General features: G+C 45.0%; 2 protein-coding genes across 4 annotated transcripts; both read left to right on the forward strand.

The window, feature by feature from the left end:
• Positions 1-2398: 2398 nt before the first annotated feature.
• Positions 2399-8298, forward strand: LOC112068257 (tRNA N(3)-cytidine methyltransferase METTL2-like). Its single transcript, XM_024135353.2, has 9 exons — positions 2399-2592; positions 3098-3186; positions 6276-6550; positions 6773-6822; positions 7022-7082; positions 7165-7304; positions 7437-7543; positions 7725-7790; positions 8127-8298. The coding sequence occupies exons 1-9, from the start codon at positions 2438-2440 to the stop codon at positions 8288-8290; spliced, it is 1107 nt and encodes a 368-aa protein (XP_023991121.1). The 5' UTR covers positions 2399-2437; the 3' UTR covers positions 8291-8298.
• A 1086-nt stretch (positions 8299-9384) lies between these two features.
• Positions 9385-20239, forward strand: LOC112068258 (serine/threonine-protein kinase tousled-like 2). Of its 3 annotated transcripts, none has more exons than XM_024135355.2 (21): positions 9385-9472; positions 10605-10687; positions 12638-12709; positions 12818-12887; positions 13014-13057; positions 13148-13249; positions 13430-13531; positions 13695-13787; positions 13994-14104; positions 14235-14371; positions 14522-14674; positions 14769-14835; positions 14946-15043; positions 15127-15208; positions 15501-15592; positions 15703-15792; positions 16157-16326; positions 18819-18957; positions 19058-19169; positions 19303-19410; positions 19618-20239. In XM_024135355.2, the coding sequence occupies exons 2-21, from the start codon at positions 10607-10609 to the stop codon at positions 19789-19791; spliced, it is 2097 nt and encodes a 698-aa protein (XP_023991123.1). In that variant the 5' UTR covers positions 9385-9472; positions 10605-10606; the 3' UTR covers positions 19792-20239. The 3 variants fall into 3 exon arrangements, with proteins under 3 accessions (XP_023991123.1, XP_023991122.1, XP_023991124.1); XM_024135354.2 differs by having other exon boundaries at positions 9444-9534; XM_024135356.2 differs by lacking the exon at positions 13148-13249 and having other exon boundaries at positions 9444-9534.
• The last annotated feature ends 350 nt before the right edge of the window (positions 20240-20589 follow it).

Consider the following 20589-nt stretch of genomic DNA (forward strand, 5'->3'; position numbering starts at 1 on the left):
ATCCCACAAAGCACAATGGGGAAATGGCTACCTAAATATGATCCCCAATCAGAGGCAACGATAAACAGCTGCCTCTGATTGGGAACCATACCAGGCCAACATAGACATACAATTCCCCTAGATAACCCACCCTTAATCACACCCCGACCTAACCAACATAGAGAATAAACAGCTCTCTATGGTCAGGGTGTGACACAACCAGTACAAACACGATTTGCCATGGTGAAAGATACAGAGATTTCTGCGCATGTGCAGGATATTTTTTTTTTTTAACGTAGCTGCTGTCAACTCCGCTGCTGCTCAGTGCTCTGTTGCCGCTTCACCCACCCGTAACATGAGCATCTCATCATTATATACAGATCTCTAGTTTCAGCCACTTGCGAATTAAAAAGTTAATTTGGCAGGTGCACAGTGCACTGCTAAAATGCTCGCTAACCCCTAAAGTACATTGATGTTTTGCCAAAAGTATATAATTACCACTGTCTAAATAAAATAATTCAAAAAACTTTACCAGAGAGCTTGACTTAGCTATTGAGGACCATTAGCATCTTTTTTTTTTTAAATAGTTGTGGATTGTTTCAAACCAATTCTTGCACATTCATTGTTTCATTGTGTGAATTGCTTGCCCTTTATTTATTTTGACAAATTCCCCATTACATATGTAACCAGCAGGCCTAGGAAATGTACAGGCAATCCCCATCATTTAGTTACATACATTTCTATTATTCATTCCTGGTACTGTACATCTCGGGTTGTTTTGCTCTAGGATTCCCCCAAGTCTCACAATACTTGTCTGAAGGTAGCCCAGACACTTTAAAACAAATTTTGTTTTGATTTTTTTCACTATCTGTTTTTCCATGTATGAATCTGTTATTCAATGCATTTCAACGGGCCAATAGCAATAGCAGGTCAAATTCAATGTTTCATCAAATCGTTTTTTTATATTTATCTTTCATACCTAAAGGGGTCCTAAAATTCTAAATCAAATAGCTAAATTATCCTTGGTATGACCATCTTAAAACAATTCCATATGTTAGCTTAGTAGAGTGGCATCCCAAGGATATCCAGAGGTGCAGGTGCAAAGTCTTATTTTTCTTCAAAAAGGATTTGGTTGGCGGAGCGCATCCAACTTTTAGGTGCATACACCACCACCTACTGTACTGGTGTGTGAGGCCATTCACGGCCTACATAAATTTGATAGAGTAATACAATATTGGGAAACAGGAAAATTACCCTGCCAACTATTAGCCCTCTATTAAAAAAAACACCAACCAATTCCACTATTTAACCATGTCTAATCCTACTATTGACCAACGGTCTGAGAGAACAGAACACTACCACTCAACACCCCCTGCAACACCACATTCCTTCGTCTCATGCCCCCCTGCACACTTCTCACTTCTAGGAATCTCCCCTCCTACACACTGCTGCAACATCCCCATAAACTTCACAACTAAAACACTGTAGTATTTTGGGAACAAAATCTCTCACGGGATACTTTACACTTCCTAACTTCACCGTGTTCGGGCAAAGACTCTACATCAAAACTCAGCAGTACAGACATTGTCTTCTCCATTTTCCCTACGCTCTCCACCGGGTCTCCGTCGCACCAAACGGCGGGTGTCACAGACACCGCAAATCTTCCATTTCAACTGATCCTCCTCAACACACTGCTATCCCTGTTACCACTCCTTTCAACTCCACCCTGCTCCAGAGAGCAAAGCAAGTCACATGTCTTGTCCCTAACTCCTTCTGGACTGAAGAAACACAATAAATCATCACTATTCCACTCAGAGTTACTTTCAACAGACCCCAACCTCTTCTCCATCCAACCTGACACCACATATGGATTAGCCAAAATGCAAGGATCATTCCCTCCAAAAATCTCAGTCCCACTGGGCCAGAATCATCCTTTTCATCCTCGGGACGCTAGGCGGTCCTCACCGCAGGTACTACATCCATAAACTCATCAGGTTCCATCTCTGAGCTACTAGGGGACATATCCCTCTTTTCGCACTTGGCGCCAACCTCCCTCACCACACCACTGCCCTCTACACTCAGCTTCTTCTCAGTGGTTATCACTGCACTTGCCACCACAATGAATTCACCCTCACTATCTTCACGTTCACTTTCCTTCTCTAGCTCTTCCAAAAGTGCTGTGCAATCCTCAATTCCATATTCCCTCAAAACCAAATCCCCTTTTTTTCCCCTTGCCCGCCATCTTCTTTCATCCTACCGCCATTCATCCCCAAGCGGGGATCTCATCAGCAGCCACGTTCTCGATCATAATGCCAAATGTAGGGCTATGGCGCGCTCAACTGGTGTAAACGGGTACTCACAGGCAACGCTGATTTACTGACTGTAGTGGGATATCTCGTTGACAATGTAGTCTTTGTTTCAACTTCTCTGGACATTCCTTCCGGTGCGTCAATTCAACATGGCAGCGCCCGTTACTCTGGGAGGGATAGTGGAGCAAAACATCACTGAAACGGGACAAATATTACCAGAATCCACATCTGGAGAACTGAAAAGACCTCCGTTTGGAACCCGTTTCCTGACAGACCCACGTCAAGTTTTTCAACATAACGCATGGTTCGTATTTTAGCATGCATACTGGTGGTAGTACACACACATGGATAGCCCTTGATCATGATTCTCAGTTCCATTACATTRCACAAGAGTCATTGGATGAAGATGTCTTCTGTACATGGGTGTTTTGTTAAGAGCCCCAAGGCTTGGTCTGAACATTAACATGCATCGCTTGCGGTACGGCTTTTTAAAACATTATCTTTAATCTTAGCGAGAAATCATAAAAAAAGGTTAAATTGATACACACCTTTGTATATAGGGTTATGGTTCCCACACGGCCATATTTCCATGTTACAGCGCTTGATTATTAGCTATCTGCGTCTTCGATCACCTGTGTGTAAATTTGCTTTTCAACAGAACATGTAAGGTCCTTGGACTATAAGGACTAACTTTAGGCTCCATTAGTCTATTATTGGGCTAACATATGGACAGAACATAACAGAACTAGGCATGGGTAGCATGTCTTCCTCTTGGTTTCTAGTGGTGTTGGTGTCCCATTCACTTTCAGGGACAATGTGGAGTGGACAGAGGAGCAAGAGGCAGCTGCCAAGAAGAAGGTCCAAGAAAACAGTCAGCCCCTCCCTCAAGAGAAGCAAGGTTGGTTCTGAACCAGAATCTGGGCTTACAGGAGACGCCCTCCTTTAAGCCCAGAAGCATCCATTCAACTTGCCATTCACCAGCTTTTCAAGCTTRATAATGTCAAAATACATTTGATACTTACCAAAGAAAGGAGTTTCACTGAGCAACTATCATAATTGCTGCCGTCCCGGACAGTATGTACTTCCAAAAAAGGTCTAAATAAAAAGTTACATGCAACCGAAAAAATCTACCTCATTACTGCCATCAGAGATCTGTATATAATGTCTCAACTGACTGATCCACAAATCACCTTGCATCATAAGTAACGACTCATTATTATTTGAAGATCAGTCAGTCAGTCACAATTTACCCATGCTACATTGCAGTTTTAATCCTCTTGAACATGGSCAATGCCTTTTCTGGAAAGAATCTAAATATTGTTTTCGAGCAAGTGCGCATGCGCCAAATCCACCTCTTCTGCACCTCCTGCAATATTAGTAACATAATTAAAATACACCAAAGAAAGCCTTGAAATATGCAATCACTAAAAACGTACCCTTATGATTATAAAAAATGTTCTCCCCAATTTCGTTCCAGTCATTGGCAGCAGAGAACTGGAAGGAAAGGTGGCCAAAGTAGGAATTGGCTTTGGGGGTGACCAGTGAAATATACCTGCTGGAGCATGTGCTACGGGTGGGTGCTGCTATGGTGACCAGTGAGCTGAGATAAGGCGGGGCTTTACCTAGCAAAGACTTATAGATGACCTGGAGCCAGTGGGTTTGGCGTCGAATATGAAGCGAGGGCCAGCCGACGAGAGCATACAGGTCGCAGTGGTGGGTAGTATATGGGGCTTTGGTGACAAAACGGATGGCACTGTGATAGACTGCATTCAATTTGCTGAGTAGATTGTTGGAGGCTATTTTGTAAATGACATTGCCGAAGTCAAGGATCGGTAGGATAGTCAGTTTTACAAGGGTATGTTTGGCAGGATGAGTGAAGGATACATTGTTGCGAAATAGGAAGCTGATTCTAGATTTAATGTTGGATAGGAGATGCTTAATGTGAGTCTGGAAGGAGAGTTTACAGTCTAACCAGACACCTAGGTATTTGTAGTTGTCCACATATTCTAAGTCTGAACCCTCCAGAGTAGTGATGCTGGACGGACGGGCAGGTGCGGGCAGTAATTGGTTGAAGCGCATCCATTTAGTTTTACTTGCATTTAAGAGCAGTTGGAGGCCACAGAAGGAGAGTTGTATGGCATTGAAGCTCGTCTGGAGGTTAGTTAACACAGTGCCCAAAGAAGGGCCAGAAGTATACAGAATGGTGTCGTCTGCGTAGAGGTGGATCAGAGAATCCCCAGCAGCAAGAGCGACATCATTGATGTATACAGAGAAAAGAGTCGGCCGAGAATTTAACCCTGTGGCACCCCCATAGAGACTGCCAGAGGTCCGGACAACAGGCCCTCCGATTTGACACACTGAACTCTGTCTCAGAAGTAGTTAGTGAACCAGGCAAGGCAGTCATTTGAGTAACCAAGGCTGTTGAGTCTGCCGGTAAGAATATGGTGATTGACAGAGTCGAAAGCCTTGGCCAGGTCGATGAATACGGCTTCACAGTATTGTCTTTTATCGATGGCGGTTATGATATCGTTTAGGACCTAGAGCGTGGCRGAGGTGCACCCATGAAAATAAAGGAGAGCCGCACACTCTAGGAGCTCAGATGCAAAAATGTAATGTCCAACGTTTCGACAGCCAAGCTGTCTTCATCAGGGTATGATCAAACACTGCGGTATGACTCGTTTATATAGTGTCAAAAGACACAGGTGTCTGTAATCATGGCCAAGTGTGGCCTAATATCATTGGTTAATTATCAAATATTAAAATGGCATACAAAGAACAGCATACAAAAAAACAAATGGATAGCATACGATCATAGATTCATTTTAGACTACACAAGCGTACAAACAATTACAATGGCAAAGTCACAATAATCACAAGAATGGCTTCAGATGCACCCATGAGGTGCACCCATGACCAGCTTGGAAACCAGATTGCATAGCGAAGAAGGTAGGGTGGGATTCGAAATGGTTGGGGATCTGTTTGTTAACTTGGCTTTCAAAGACCTTAGAAAGGAAGGGTAGGATAGATATAGGTCTGACACAGTTTGGGTCTAGAGTGTCTCCTCCTTTGAAGATGGGGATGACCGCGGCAACTTTCCAATCTTTGGGGATCTCAGACAATACGAAAGAGAGGTTGAACAGGGGTAGGGGTTAGGGGTTGCAACAATTGCGAGGATAATTTTAGAAAAAGAGGTCCAGATTGTCTAGCCCAGCTGATTTGTAGGGGTCCAGATTTTGCATCTCTTTCAGAACATCAGCTATCTGGATTTGGGTGAAGAAGAAATGGGGGAGGCTTGGGCAAGTTGCTGTGGCAGTCCGAAGGACTACTCAGGGTTTGGCGGATGCCAGGAGAATGCTACCTGCCCGAAAGCATAGTCAACTGTAAAGTTTGGTGGAGGAGGAATATTGGTCTGGGGCTGTTTCTCATGGTTCAGGCTAGGCCCCTTAAATCTATTGAAGGGAAATCTTAACGGTACAGCATACAATTACATTCTCAACGATTCTGTGCTTCCAACTTTGTGGCAACAGTTTGGGGAAGGACCTTTCCTGTTTCAGCATGACAATGCCCCTGTGCACAAAGTGAGGTCCATACAGAAATGGTTTGTCAGAATCGGTGTGGAAGAACTTGACTGACCTGCACAGGGCCCTGACCTTAACCCTATCGAACACCTGTAGGATGAATTGGAACGCTGACTGCGAGCCAGGACTAATCGCCCAACATCAGTGCCCGACCTCACTAATGCTCTTGTGGCTGAATGAAAGCAAGTCCCCGCAGCAATGTTCTAACATCTAGTGGAAAGCCTTCCCAGAAGAGTGGAGGCTGTTTTAGCAGCAAAGGGGGGACCAACTCCATGTTAATGCCCATGAATTTGGAATGAGATGTTTGGCGAGCAGGTGTCCGCATACTTTTGGTCATGTAGTGTAAGTACCAGAACAAGATATAGAATATGTAGTAGTCAATTTGCATCTCTTCCACTCATTTGAACAGAGGACTTTGACTGCAGGGCGAACGAGTACTGGAATGAATTCTACACCATCCATGAGAATCGCTTCTTCAAAGACCGCCACTGGCTCTTCACAGAGTTCCCTGAGCTGGCCCCACAGTGTCGCCTCAACCGGGACTCCTGTATTGGGGACCATAGAGCTGAGGACAATGAACCACATGGTGTCGAACAGTGTCAGGGCCAAAGCAGTGAAGTCACCCCTCTGGCSCCTGTAGATGGTGACTTCCCTGGATCCAGTGCCATGTATCGCATACTGGAGGTGAGGAATATTGTATCATAGTATGACTGCAGTATATGTTAGCTTGAGTGCCAGTCTGTTTGTGTTATGCCAACTCATTGTCACTCATTGTAATGTCAAACATGTTTGCCGTGAGAATGAGCAATAGAGTTGGCAAGAGCACAAACAGATATGGGACCAGCTAAGTATATGTGGCCCTCAGGCATAAAGTAGGCTAACCTATGCCCTTGTTTGATTCAATAGGTTGGCTGTGGTGTTGGCAACACTGTCTTTCCCATTCTGAAGACCAACAAGTGAGTGGTGGTTGGGACCACGTGTATTGAGCAGTCCCATTATGCAGTATGCAGCCTGATCAGTTTGACTTTGTATGGTAGCTACTACCCTCTTCGTATGCACATGCTGTATATCTGCAATTCAGATCTCAATATGTATTAGATGCAACCCTGTTCGCACCTTCATGTTGCGTGACCCTGTCTTCTTTGTGTGTGACAGTGACCCTGGGCTCTTTGTCTACTGCTGTGATTTCTCCAGCACCGCTGTAGAGCTGGTCAAGGTGAGAAGGAGAAATGCTTGATAGATGATGTCATTAGTTGGCTGATAAATAGATTTATTMATCTTGTCCCTTTCACTACCAGGCTAATTCAGAGTATGACCCCGGGCGCTGCTATGCCTTTGTTCATGACCTGGGTGATGAGGGAGCTATTTACCCTGTCCCAGACGCCAGCATGGGTGTTATAGTGCTCATCTTCGTGCTCTCAGCCCTGCATCCTGACAAGTAAGCCGCCCCTGTGTGACGTTTGAGTGTGGCAACAATCAAGTGTGGGTGCGTGGTATGTGTGGCTGCGTGTGTGTGATGGGGAAAATTTAAGTGCAATCAAATTCCCATGTCTTTCTTTTTCTCTGTCAGGATGCAGGCCTCCATCAGCAGACTGGCTCGGCTGCTGAAGCCTGGAGGAGTGCTGCTGCTCAGGGACTATGGGCGCTATGACATGGCACAGCTACGCTTCAAGAAAGGTGAGTTACCATTGGCGCTCAGGCGTGGGACTGTGTGGGATCAAATCAAATTGTATTGGTCACATACACATATTTAGCAGATGTTATTGCAGGTGTAGCAAAATGCTTATAAATTGTGATTAGCGATATGTACATGTTTTGGGGAAAATCGATTTAATTATTGAATGTGTTCCTTTTTCAGGAAGGTGTTTGTCAGATAACTTTTATGTCCGGGGTGATGGAACACGAGTCTATTTCTTCACACAAGGTAATAAATCAAATCAAAAGTCTAGTATGTACTGCTTTTTAACAGTGGTAATTTGCAAGTCAGTTTATTTTTTTATTTTTTATTTCACCTTTATTTATCTAATCACCTGGGGGAACCCAGAGCTGTGTAGACAAATGGCTGAGGGAACCCAATAGCAAAACATGTCTAATTCTTTGCACACGCATCACCCCGCAATCCATCTCCATGATGTCCATCATCACAATGGTCTCATGGAGGTATCCATCACTCCCAGGGGTTGCAGTCCCACATCTACCTCAGACACTAGACACTTTCGTGTTTTTTTGTGTATAATATCTCTATGACATCTCTCTCCAGATGAGCTACATGACTACTTCAGTGAAGCGGGTCTGGAGAAGGTCCAGAACATGGTGGACCGGCGGCTGCAGGTGAACAGAGGCAAGCAGCTGACCATGTACCGTGTCTGGATCCAATGCAAGTACCGCAAGCCTCATACCCAACCGCCAGAGACACAGGAGTGAGCCAGGAACAGCAGAGAGAACACTGTGGCTTATCATTGAACTAGTGTCTGAGGTAGATGTGGGACTGCAACCCCTGGGAGGGATGGATACCTCCATGAGACCATTGTGATGATGGACACCATGGAGATGGTTTGAGGGGTGATGTGTGTGCAAAGCATTAGACATGTTTTTCTATTGGGTTCCCTCAGCCATTTGTCTTCACAGCTCTGGTTTCCCCCAGGTGCTATTTGATAATGAATCTCTGACTGAGAGGTGGACATGACTCAGAAACGGAATATAGAGAAGGCTGATGAGCTAATGAAACCTGAACAAAGGTCTGGAAACGCAATATTCTAATGTTTACATTCAACAGACTGTTTGCCATAATCCATTATTTTAGATAAATTGCGCTGTATGAGTAAACTTCTTTTTTATTTTTATTTTTTACATTCACCACTTCAAAATGATTAAAAAACAGTGTGTAAACTCATCATTGTGACATGATTCCTTTCAGATAATTGCCTTCACTTCACATTAAAAAAAAAGATGATTGCATTTCTGTCTCCCTGAAACCTTATGGGCAGTTTTAGATTGCATGTAGCTAGTTTGTAAATCGACTTCAATTGGTCTACAGTCGGTTTTGGGGGCAGGCGTGGTTGTGGTGAAGGTGGAAAGACAAATTTGAACAATCTCACGAGAATAAAGGGAGATTTACCGATTATTGTTTACATTCCCCCCAAAAATGAGAAACCGAACCGATCCAGATTCAACTGAAATGATCGGAACAACACAACTTCCGTAACAAATTGTTTGCTAGGGCGAGGAAGGTGAAGCCGAACACCAACTTTGTTCTGATTGAGTACAGAATTAGACCGAACATATCAGATCGGAGGACAAAATTATAACACAAAATAGCCACATTGTTGGATCATATTCGCGATGAAACGGGCAACTGATGGTCATTGTTCGGGATAAAATACCCCGAAAGAGGCATGGTACGGCCCTTGATGAAAGGAATGTGAACCTGGGGATACCCGTGTAGGGAGTGCGGAAAGGCGGGTTCGGGATACCCCAKGACTTCTAGGCSKMGAAGGGAACTATCCGTCGTTATTGGGGGGCCAAGTAGTCGCTCGTCTCCTAACGGGTAACAAATCAACACCGAAGAACGAGGATTTGGATGAGGCCTCGTTTGGCAGTGTCGAGGTAGGGAGACAAGAATYGTGGACATAAAAAGATTGGACCCGTGGAAAATATAATTACAACAGGTAACCTTGGTCGAGTTGTATTAATGTTTTATTTCTAACATAAAACTTAGGGTTGGGTCATAATATTCCTGAAAAACAGCAGTTTTCATGTAGCTAACTAGCTAACGTTAACGTTACATGTTAATCGGACATTTGACATGTCGCTATCCATCACCCTTAACCTAGTAACGTTAGTTAGCTAACTAGTTATGTATCCCCCTCCTTAAATTTACCATTTTGCAAGTAGGTATATTTTGTTAACATAACATTTTGTTTTTTAGTTACCTATCAGAAAATATTTGCCAACGAAGTGACCAAGTTACTAGTTAGCTGCACCAGGTGGCTAACGTCGGACATTAGCTAGCTACTGTAGTTAACTAGCTAGTTAACAAACATTTAGCTTGGGGGGGGCTGAAATATTGACACACGTCAACTAATGTAATGAACACATGATCATGAGTCATGACAATGTCTATCATGTTACTCTCATTGTTAATAGTTTGTCCCCTGCAAGTGGATGATGGCAAGCTGCCTGTATTCTTTGATCAGCTAGTTAGTTAGCTAGCTAGTTGATTTGATATACTATTAACAAGTTGGTTGGTCGCTGGCCTGACCCTTCTTGCCAAAACGGTCTGCTTCGTCGCCTAGCTAGTTAGCTATGTGGCAAAATGACTCAATCAGATTCACTAATCTTATCACAATACTGTAATCACAGTTTTCAAACCATATTTGCTGAAATGTCCCATGTCAGCACTAGAGTATGTACAGCTCTTGCCTGTTTAGTCTTTGCTTGATTTGTTGTTGTTGATCAAGTTCTGTGTTGGAATCAGTGGTGGTGACTTTAGATTTTTTTTAACAAAAACAGGTGTGTCTAAGGTTATCCATGAGTCAGTTTCTGCGAATTTATAGTTGCATGCGTCAACACATTCATCTATAGGCAACCCTGAACTGGTTGTGTCACTAAATCCTCAAGCTGTTGTCAGAGGATTTCCAACCTCTTGTATTCTTACTCTGTGTGATGTTCGTCTGTGCTATGGAAAGTAAACAGATCTGATATCAAATTGTGTGTTTCTTGCTCATTGTCMCTGCAGCCATGATGGAAGAACTGCACAGCCTGGACCCGCGACGCCAGGAGCTGCTGGAGGCTCGCTTCACTGGGGTCGGCGTGGCTAAGGTCTGTGTTACTACACTATATCATTGGAGATGAGAGAGGCCTATATAGGGTCCTGCTCCTTTGCCACTCCACCTTTTCTACTAATGTAGGACTGACCGCGGGATCTCAGTGTTGCACATCTACTTTAGGACCATATCTATCTTTCTTTGTCTCTCTCACCCCTTCTCTTTGTTTCTCCCTTTCTTTGTTTGATTCTCTATTTCTGGTTGAGCTTGGCCAGGGACCGGCTGGCCCCCTCCGCCTCTCTCTCTCTCTCTCTCTCTCTTGAGAATGTAGAGCTGTGTGTCTGTGTTTGTTGGCTGGTGTGATATGGTATCCTCGCCTACTGGCTCATGATGTGGTGGCTGCATATGCATGTGCAGAGGGCTGCCAAGAAGGGAGCAGGCAGGAGGGGGAAGTGGGGCAGGGAAGGGCATGAATGCCGGTCACCCTCATACGCGTAGAAACCCTGACCAGATGTTATGGCAGTAGCGCTCTGGCTTTTGATTAGAGGTCCTGCCTGGTGGTGCTGAGGTAAACTCCATCTTAGAGAGCTGCCTTTGTGGAAAGTGATCCGGAGCGCAGAGAGTGAATCAGAGCCAGGACTGGGCTCTATGCCAGCCATAGGCAGAACTGAACCCAGAGCACGGTGCTGTCGCAGAGAAAATGGCGGCTCCCGCTAAAGCATCACACCACGGCCACCCCGTCTGACCAGGGTCCGTCTGATAGAGTTGCAGTGTGTGGAAAGACTGGGATAGAGAGAAAGGAAGTATTAGCCTAGAGAGAGATGAGACGTTTAGCCTGCCCTGGTGTTATAGGTCTGAAAGCCCCAGGATGTGGTGGGGGCAGCTCAACCTGTGTCTCTCGACCTTGAACAGCCCTGTAGCTCTGCTCCCTATCAGTCATCCTGAGCTGCCTTATAAGCGTTGTGGGCGCGGCTTAAATCGGTCCAGTATTGGCGGCAGAGAGAAATGTGCTGTTTTTCAGCTAATTTCCTGCAATTCTATACATTTTTCCATGGAGCTGAGAGAATTTTGCAGTGTGAAAGCAAATTTCCTGCAATTCTAAGCATTTCTGTGTTCTTATGGTTAAACATTAGAACATAACCTATGGGGACCCCAATCGAGGCCCCTTGGCATGTACCCTGCATGCCACGTCAGTAATCCAGCCATTCCAAAAATAGTATTAAATAAATCGTTTTTGGAATTTTTGATTCTCCCTGACTGTCTAGCTAGTTTTTATTTGGGGGATTTCTAGTTCTCAAAGATTATATAACAATATATAGGTCAATTTATATTTTCTACATTCTGTCCATCCTTAAAATGTATTTCATTTAGCAGCGCCACTGCTAAGTGAATACAAGGGAAACACTGAAAGCCTTCCAATACCCTGAGTAGTAGGATTTTATAATTATTTGAACAAGGCTGGAGAGAATGAAGATGAAATAATGAAAGGCGAGAGTGTGAGGGAGAAAAAGATTGAGAGACCTACTCCCACCTGCATTAGTTATGTCTGATGTTCAGCAATTTCAGGTTCAATTTAGTTAGAGGGAGCAGCATTATGTGTCCAGAATGACTAAGTATATTTCTCTGATATGGCAGAGTCTGGTGAATTCAAAAGTGAGTCATTTGAGTGACAGGCATCACCTAGGCAACAGACATTTAGAATTGATAGGGTAGGTACACAGTGTGGAGACGAATGGTGATGATATTAGCTCAACCCTATTCCTCTCCGACTCTCTTCTGCTCTCTCTTTCTCTCACAAACAATCCCTCACCTTATCTGTTCACCAGAGAGTAGCCATGGGGAGAAACAGTCAGTCAAATGAAAGCAGAAAGCATAATCCCCATCCTTCCCTACCACACCCCTGGTTTAACTGTGAATTAAGTTTAGTCCCTCCTAGCCCTTGGCATATCCTTCCACTCTTTGTCTGACGTGTAATTGTGTGGGTTTGTTTGTTTGTTTTGAACAGGGTTCAGGCCACAATGAGTCGTCCAATCAGAGCCTGTGCAGCGTGGGCTCTCTCAGTGACAAAGAGCTGGAGGTCAGTGTCCCACAGCAGTGGCGCCATTAATCTTTTCACTCTTATATGATATTTTATACATCTTCCACTGTCTTAAAGTACAATGTGTTTCTCCTACTCGTTTTCCAGACCCCAGAGAAAAAGCCCAACGACCAGAGAACGAGGAAGAGGAAAGCAGAGCCGTACGACGGCAGTCAAGGTGAGATGTCTGTCTCCCTTCCTCCGTGATCTCTCTTTCACCTCAGTCGTGCCTTGCCGGCGGCCATTTTGTTGTCAGAATATATCAACGGCCCACAGATTTTCAGCCTTTTTTTCTCTTCTCCAGGGAAAGGAGGAGCAAGAGGACAGAAAATTAGTGATTATTTTGAGGTGAGTGTGCAAGGTGCACTTTTTGGCAAGACTCATCCATAGCTTTGAATTTCTTCGCCCTTCTTGTGACTTTTCCATTAAATCTGTCAGTTTGTGGGTGGTAGCGGTCCTGGTACCAGTCCTGCCAGGAGTCTCCCTCCAGTTGTCCGCTCCTCCCCACAACATCACTCCCTCTCCAACCCCCCAGGCACAGTGAGCGTGCTCCCTCACTTCTCCTTTCTTTTTCCGCCTCCCTTTTCACCGTGCCCTTTCCCCCCCCCCCATTCCTAACGAACCCATCGTGTCCTTCAAACTGACCTGAATGCAAAGCAGAATGTTACTGTGGTCCATGACATGATGTTAGTGGTATGTGTGGATGTCTTTGTATCCCAGATGCAGCAGGGCAGCCCGTCCTCTATGGGTTCAGCCAACACAGAGCACTCATCCTGTTCCCTAAAGCCTGTCTCCCTCTACATGAACCACAAAGCCACACAGGTAGCTGTTACCTTACACCATCTGTACACACACACACACACACACACACACACACACACAGAGCACTGGTGATGTCTGTAATAACTTCCTGTATAATATGACACGTCTCTGGTGAATGTTTGACTTCATCGCTCTTTCTCGTCCTCTGGTTCTCCTCCTGCAGTCTGACCTGACGGTAGAGAAGCTAACTGCTATGGAGAACAACAAGAACTCTGACCTGGAGAAGAAGGARGGGAGGATCGATGACTTACTGCGGGTGGGAACACCTCTGCCATCAACGTGTCCTTGTTTTCCCATTCTGCCTTCTAATGGAATAACATGTTGTTGGCCTCGTCATGAGACAGCATTATGCTCCAGACATGGGAACAGATCTCCTCAAAAACTACCATCTGACATTATAAAACAGCTTTGTTTCATTAAAAGGACTATTAATTAATGGGATTTTGACCCGTTCTGTTTCAGGCGAACTGTGACCTTCGAAGGCAGTTGGATGAGCAGCAGAGGATGCTTGAGCGGTACAAAGAACGCTTGAACAAATGTGTGACCATGAGCAAGAAGCTGCTGATTGAGAAAGTGAGTTCTCCCTCTGTCCCTACAACAGGCTTGGGGGTCTAGAATAACTTACCCATGTCTATTTTCTTGACCAAGGACTAGCTTTCCCCAAGTATAACTGTGTGTGTGTGTGTGTGTTCCCTCCCCCCAGTCAAAGCAGGAGAAGATGGCGTGTCGCGACAAGAGCATGCAGGACCGTCTTCGTCTGGGTCACTTCACCACCGTCCGACATGGTGCCTCATTCACAGAACAGTGGACCGACGGATATGCCTTTCAGAACCTTATCAAGTAAGGGTCACTCAAAAGCCTCTCTCACTCTGCATYTCATCMTCTCCTCCTTCATACTCCTCCTCTCTACCTTCCTCTGTTGTTTTTAATCTCTTTCTCTCTCACATCAGCACTGACCCTCCCCATCTCCTGTCTGTGTCTCGTCTCTAGGCAACAGGAGAGGATCAACTCCCAGCGAGAGGACATAGAGAGACAGAGGAAGGCCCTGGCCAAGAGGAAACCACCCTCAATGGCCCAGACCCCGCCCCTTAGCCTGGAGCAGAACAAACGCAAGAGCAAGGCCAACGGAGCCGAGAGCGAAGCGTACGTTACCCCGCCTCTTCCACTCTCTGTTTATAATGCATACATTTCCCCACGTTTGGTTCTGTTTATGATGGTGAGTTTCTTCTTCTTCCAGGTTATCACAGGCCGAGTATCACGAACAAGAGGAGATTTTCAAACTAAGACTGGGCCATCTCAAGAAGGTAGTGTGCTGTTTTACATGCAATGTTTCTATGTTTTGTGTATGTACTTTGTGTACTGTTTATCTGTTGGTTCCTGTAAAAGTTGCTAATAAGCTTGCTGGGTGTTGCAGGAGGAGGCAGAGATCCAGGCTGAGCTGGAGAGGTTGGAGCGAGTACGGAACCTGCACATCCGCGAGCTCAAGAGGATCCACAACGAGGATAACTCCACGTATGTGCTCTCTACCAGTGTTCTCTTATTTGTGTTCTCTCTGTTTTGACTTTTAATCGAAATATGTCTGATTTCCGCAACAGGTTCAAAGACCACCCCACGCTAAATGACCGGTACCTGCTGCTCTACTTACTAGGCCGAGGTGGCTTCAGTGAAGTTTACAAGGTGAGCGCACTCTGCCCGTTCATTAACAGTCATTGGAACTGACCTTTTTGTCATCATGGTCAAATGCATAGTTGTATACCCATTGAACTAAGTACAGCGACTACATAGTCCCCAAGGTTTTCTCATAATGATGAACTTTTGATGTTCACCTGAATCCATTTTTTTTAAAGTCGGTGCCAAGTTTTCATACGGTTTCATGTTGKTGCCAGGTTTCTCTCAGATATGATAAAGAATAATGGATGTGATAGAATCATTTATTTGTAATTGATGTCATGTCTCTCACGTTTTGAAGGCCTTTGACCTAACGGAGCAGAGATACGTCGCAGTCAAAATCCACCAGTTGAACAAGAACTGGAGGGACGAGAAGAAAGAGAACTACCACAAGTGAGTTCCCTTTTTCTTATCAAGGACAAATCATTTTTTTCCTCAGAGTGATATGGGTAACAGAAGCACTTTGGTTTTAACATTGGAGTTTAACGTGGTCTCTTTTTCAGACACGCATGTCGAGAGTATAGAATCCATAAGGAGCTGGACCACCCACGGATAGTCAAACTCTACGACTACTTTTCACTCGACACAGACTCGTAAGTCCCCCCCCCAAAGAGCAGCAGAACATATCCAACACATCTTTGGAATAGAACGTGAGAATTTTGGGGGTTTCTAGTTCCGGTGTTATTTTTCTCTTTCAACTCTCTATCCTACTGTTTTGAAACAGTACCTCACAGTTGGTTCCTTTGTCTCTCGTGGTGGAACAGGCTCTGTACTGTTTCTAAACTAAAACAGTACCACACAGCTGATTCCACTCTCGTTGTTCTGTGCGGTTCTGGAGTTGAACAGTACCACATCCTCTCGCTCGCTCTCTCTCTTTCTCGTTATGTCCTAGGATCTGTACGGTTCGAGATTAAAACACTACCTCACCGTGGGTTCCTCCGTCTCGTTGTGTTCCAGGTTCTGTACGGTTCTAGAGTACTGTGAGGGGAACGACCTGGACTTCTACCTGAAGCAGCACAAGCTGATGTCGGAGAAGGAGGGCCGCTCCATCATCATGCAGATGGTCAACGCCCTCAAGTACCTCAACGAGATCCGCCCACCCATCATCCACTACGACCTCAAACCTGGTGGGTGCACACAGCAGATCACACAGACACTAGCATGGCAGCAGTTACACTGCAATATTAGTATCAGGTCCACACTGATGCGATCACTTACAGTACCAGTTAAAGGTTTGGACACCTACTCATTCCAGGGTTTTTCTTTATTTGTACTATTTTCTACATTGTAGAATAATAGTGACGACATCAAAACAATGCAATAACACATATGGAATCATGTAGTAATCAAAAAAGTGTTAAACAAATCCAGATATATTTGAGATTCTTCAAAGTATCCACCCTTTGCCTTGATTACAGCTTTGCACACTCTTAGAATTCTCTCAACCAGCTTCAGCTGGAATGCTTTTCCAACAGTCTGGAGGAGTTCCCACATATGCTGAGTACTTGTTGGCTGCTTTTCCTTCACTCTGCGGTCCAACTCATCCCAAACCATCTCAATTGGGTTGAGGTTGGGTGATTGTGGAGGCCAGGTTATCTGATGCAGCACTCCATCACTCTCCTTGGTCAAATAGCCCTTACACAGCCTGGATGTGTTTTGGGTCATTGTCCTGTTGAAAAACAAATGATAGTTCCACTTAGCGCAAACCAGATGTGATGGCGTATCACTGTAGAATGCTGTGGTAGCCATGCTGGTTAGGTGTGCCTTGAATTCTAAATAAATCAGTCAGTCACCAGCAAAGCATCATCACACCACCACCTCCATGCTTCACGGTGGGAACCACACATGCGGAGATCATCCATTCACCTGCTCTGCGTGTCTCACAAAGAGACAGCAGTTGGAACCAAAAATCTCATTTGGACTCATCGGACCAAAAGGACAGATTTTCACTGGTCTAATGTCCATTGCTTGTGTTTATTGGCCCAAGCAAGTCTCTTCTTCTTATTGGTGTCCTTTAGTAGTGGTTTCTTTGCAGTAGTTTGACCATGAAGGCCTGATTCACACAGTCTCCTCTGAACAGTTGATGTTGAGATGTGTCTGTTACTTTATTTGGACTGCAATTTCTGAGGCTGGTAAACTAATAAACGTATCCTCTGCAGCAGAGGTAACTCTGGGTCTTCCTTTCCTGTGGCGGTCCTCATGAGAGAGTTTTATCATAACACTTGATGGTGTTTGCAACTGCGCTTGAAGAAACGTTCAAAGTTTTTGAAATGTTCCGTATTTACTGACCTTCATGTCTTAAAGTAATGATGGACTGTCATTTCTCTTTGCTTATTTGAGCTGTTCTTGCCATAATATGGACTTGGTCTTTTACCAAATAGGGCTATCTTCTGTATACCACCCCTACCTTGTCACAACACAACTGATTGGCTCAAACGCATTAAGAAGGAAAGAAATTCCACAAACTAACTTTTAACAAGGCACACCTGTTAATTGAAATGCATTCCTGGTGACTGCCTCATGAAGCTGGTTGAGAGAATGCCAAGAGTGTGCAAAGCTGTCATCAAGGCGAAGGGTGACTACTTTGAAGAATTTGTTTAACACTTTTTTTTAGGTTACTACATGATTCCATATGTGTATTTCATAGTTTTGATGTCTTCACTATTATTCTACAATGTAGAAAATGGTCAAATAAAGAAAAACCCTGCAATGGGGGTCTTCAGAAATGCGATGGAACGCAGGTCGCTCTCACGGGAGCGCGCGTGATCAACTCATGCCAGACACCTGACTCAAAGAGCTCTCCTTCCCTCATTCTTCACAGTAGAAGCATCAAACAAGGTTCTAAAGACTGTTGACATCTAGTGGAAGCCTTAGGAAGAGCAATATGTGTGTCAACTTTTGACTGATACTCTACGTGTAAAGCAAGTTGAAACGATGACGGCAGACTAAAACGAGACACCTTTCACTCAGTTATCTTTTGACTCTTAAGGCTGGTTTACAGTTGGTCTATTGACATCGACAGTCTGTAGACTGTTGTCGCAGTGACGTCATGAACGTTCTATCGTCGTCCGACAACTTGTCGTTGTTGTTATGATATGCATGACAGCAGCCTAGTGGTCCAAATAGCATAACTGGTTTATTTTAACACCAATAAATCTCATCCGTTTGGGTTACTGGACCAACGCTCTAACCACTAGGCTACCTTTTTAGTACATTTGTATTAATTATTACAGGAAAATAAACTCCCAACAAGAATTTAAGGTAATGGCAAGCTAATTACAGAAAATAGCTTACAGTTGTGTGTGTGACGTAATAAATGCAGGGTATTCTACCGGATAATTGTTTTACTTGTCTCGTTGCTGTCGCAATCAGGTAACCATGACGACACACTTATCTGTCTGCGACAAGGAAACCGAAAAGTCTCAGTGACTGTCTATAGACATTCTACCAGAGTGTAAATTAAATGTTGTTTTGACCAGTGAAACTTGTCCCATTCGAATTGTCTACAGACATGTCGTTAGACCAATTTATAAACCATCCTTGACAGTATATTACAGAGAAATGTCCTTCATGTTCATTGTGACCTTTTGTCTTGACCTCTGACTTGTCGTTTCCTCAGGCAACATCCTCCTGGTGAATGGCACAGCCTGTGGGGAGATCAAGATCACCGACTTCGGCCTGTCCAAGATCATGGACGACGACAGCTACAACTCAGTGGACGGGATGGAGCTGACCTCGCAGGGTGCAGGGACCTACTGGTGAGGCGCCGCACAAACCAGAACAATAGAATGACTATCTTGTTTGGATGATTGTTATTGTGGAAAGAGTGTTGCTCTAAGCAATGATCTTCCCTTGCAGGTACCTTCCCCCAGAATGCTTTGTGGTGGGTAAAGAGCCTCCTAAAATCTCCAACAAGGTGGACGTGTGGTCAGTGGGAGTCATCTTCTACCAGGCTCTGTACGGACGCAAGGTAATGCAAGCACGCACACACTACTAACTCCTCTCAGAATTCTATTCATACTCTTTATATTCCATTTAAGAGATGAGGATGTTTTGTGCTGCTAACTTTAGCCTTTTTTCTCTTTCTTTGTCTTCCCCTCCAGCCCTTTGGCCATAACCAGTCTCAACAGGACATCCTGCAGGAGAACACCATACTGAAGGCAACAGAGGTTCAGTTTCCCCCCAAACCAGTGGTCACCCCAGAAGCTAAGGTGCTGCTTGTTTTTTTTCTCTGTCTGTCCTTCCTTCACCTTTCTGTCATTTGTTAGTCCGTTCCTTAAATTCTTCCTCACCTGGTGTTGTTTCTCCATCCCTCTTTCATTGGTCTGTTACTTTACACATTCATCCCTTTCTGCTCTGTGCACAAATTATTCTCCTGTCACAACGTCTCTAAATGTCCCCTCCTTATCTCTCTCCAGGCCTTTATAAGGCGCTGTCTGGTCTACCGGAAGGAGGACCGTATCGATGTGCACCAGCTAGCCAGTGACCCCTTCCTCATGCCTCACATCCGCAAGTCTGTGGCCACGTCCGGGGCCTCTGGCACGGCTATACCCTCCACCTCCAGCTCCTCCAACAGCAGCGCCTCAAACTGAGCCCTCACTATCTATCTCACTACGAACTGACTGACCTGAGTGGAAGGTGGAGGTGGGGGTGGCTGCCTGATTTAGCCCCCTCACCACTTACCATCCTGCTTATGTCCCGCCATGGGCTCAGCACCCCAGGGAAACCTCTGGGGTGCAGGCAGGGGGAGCGTGAGGAATCATGGGTGAGGTGGAGGGGTGGGGTAATCAGTGTTCCAACTGCAACTTGGAGCCCTCCGTCCCCCATGTCCACCCACCCAGCTTCCCTGTCTCTCCCTCCCCTGAGGGGTGGTGTTGTTCTGGGGGTCAAAGCCCTAGGGTCCCCCCACAGTGAGGAGGGGGGCATGGCACTGAGCTGATGAGAAATGTTAAGATGAAAAGAATGGAACAGGGCTGCATTAGCTTTGAGAAATGGAAGGGACTGTTGGAAGACTCTGTTTTCCATCTTATACACACACCCACCCACCCACCATGCCTCGGAGTCGTCCCAGATGCTCTGGGTTCTCCTTTTGATAAATGCTTTGGTTGTCATCCAACCCCCTCCCCTGACTGACAGTACCAGTCTAGCCTGCCTTTAGACTGGACCTGAACAAGACCTATGGCATTCATTAATTTAAGCCACTCTCCTGGGTCCAGGTAGTATTTGAAGGGAGGCATAACCCCCCCTGTCTGTTTTAAATCCTGTGACCAAAGCTTAAGACTTCCAGATGGTGGCACTGTTCCGCTGCAGTTTTTATATTGGTTCTAGTTGTGTTACATGATATATGAAGTGGAAAACTAATGAATGGTCCCTTTTTTAAGAATTGTTAC

The sequence above is a fragment of the Salvelinus sp. IW2-2015 genome, unplaced genomic scaffold (genome assembly GCF_002910315.2).
Source record: "Salvelinus sp. IW2-2015 unplaced genomic scaffold, ASM291031v2 Un_scaffold351, whole genome shotgun sequence".
Lineage (NCBI taxonomy): Eukaryota > Metazoa > Chordata > Actinopteri > Salmoniformes > Salmonidae > Salvelinus > Salvelinus sp. IW2-2015.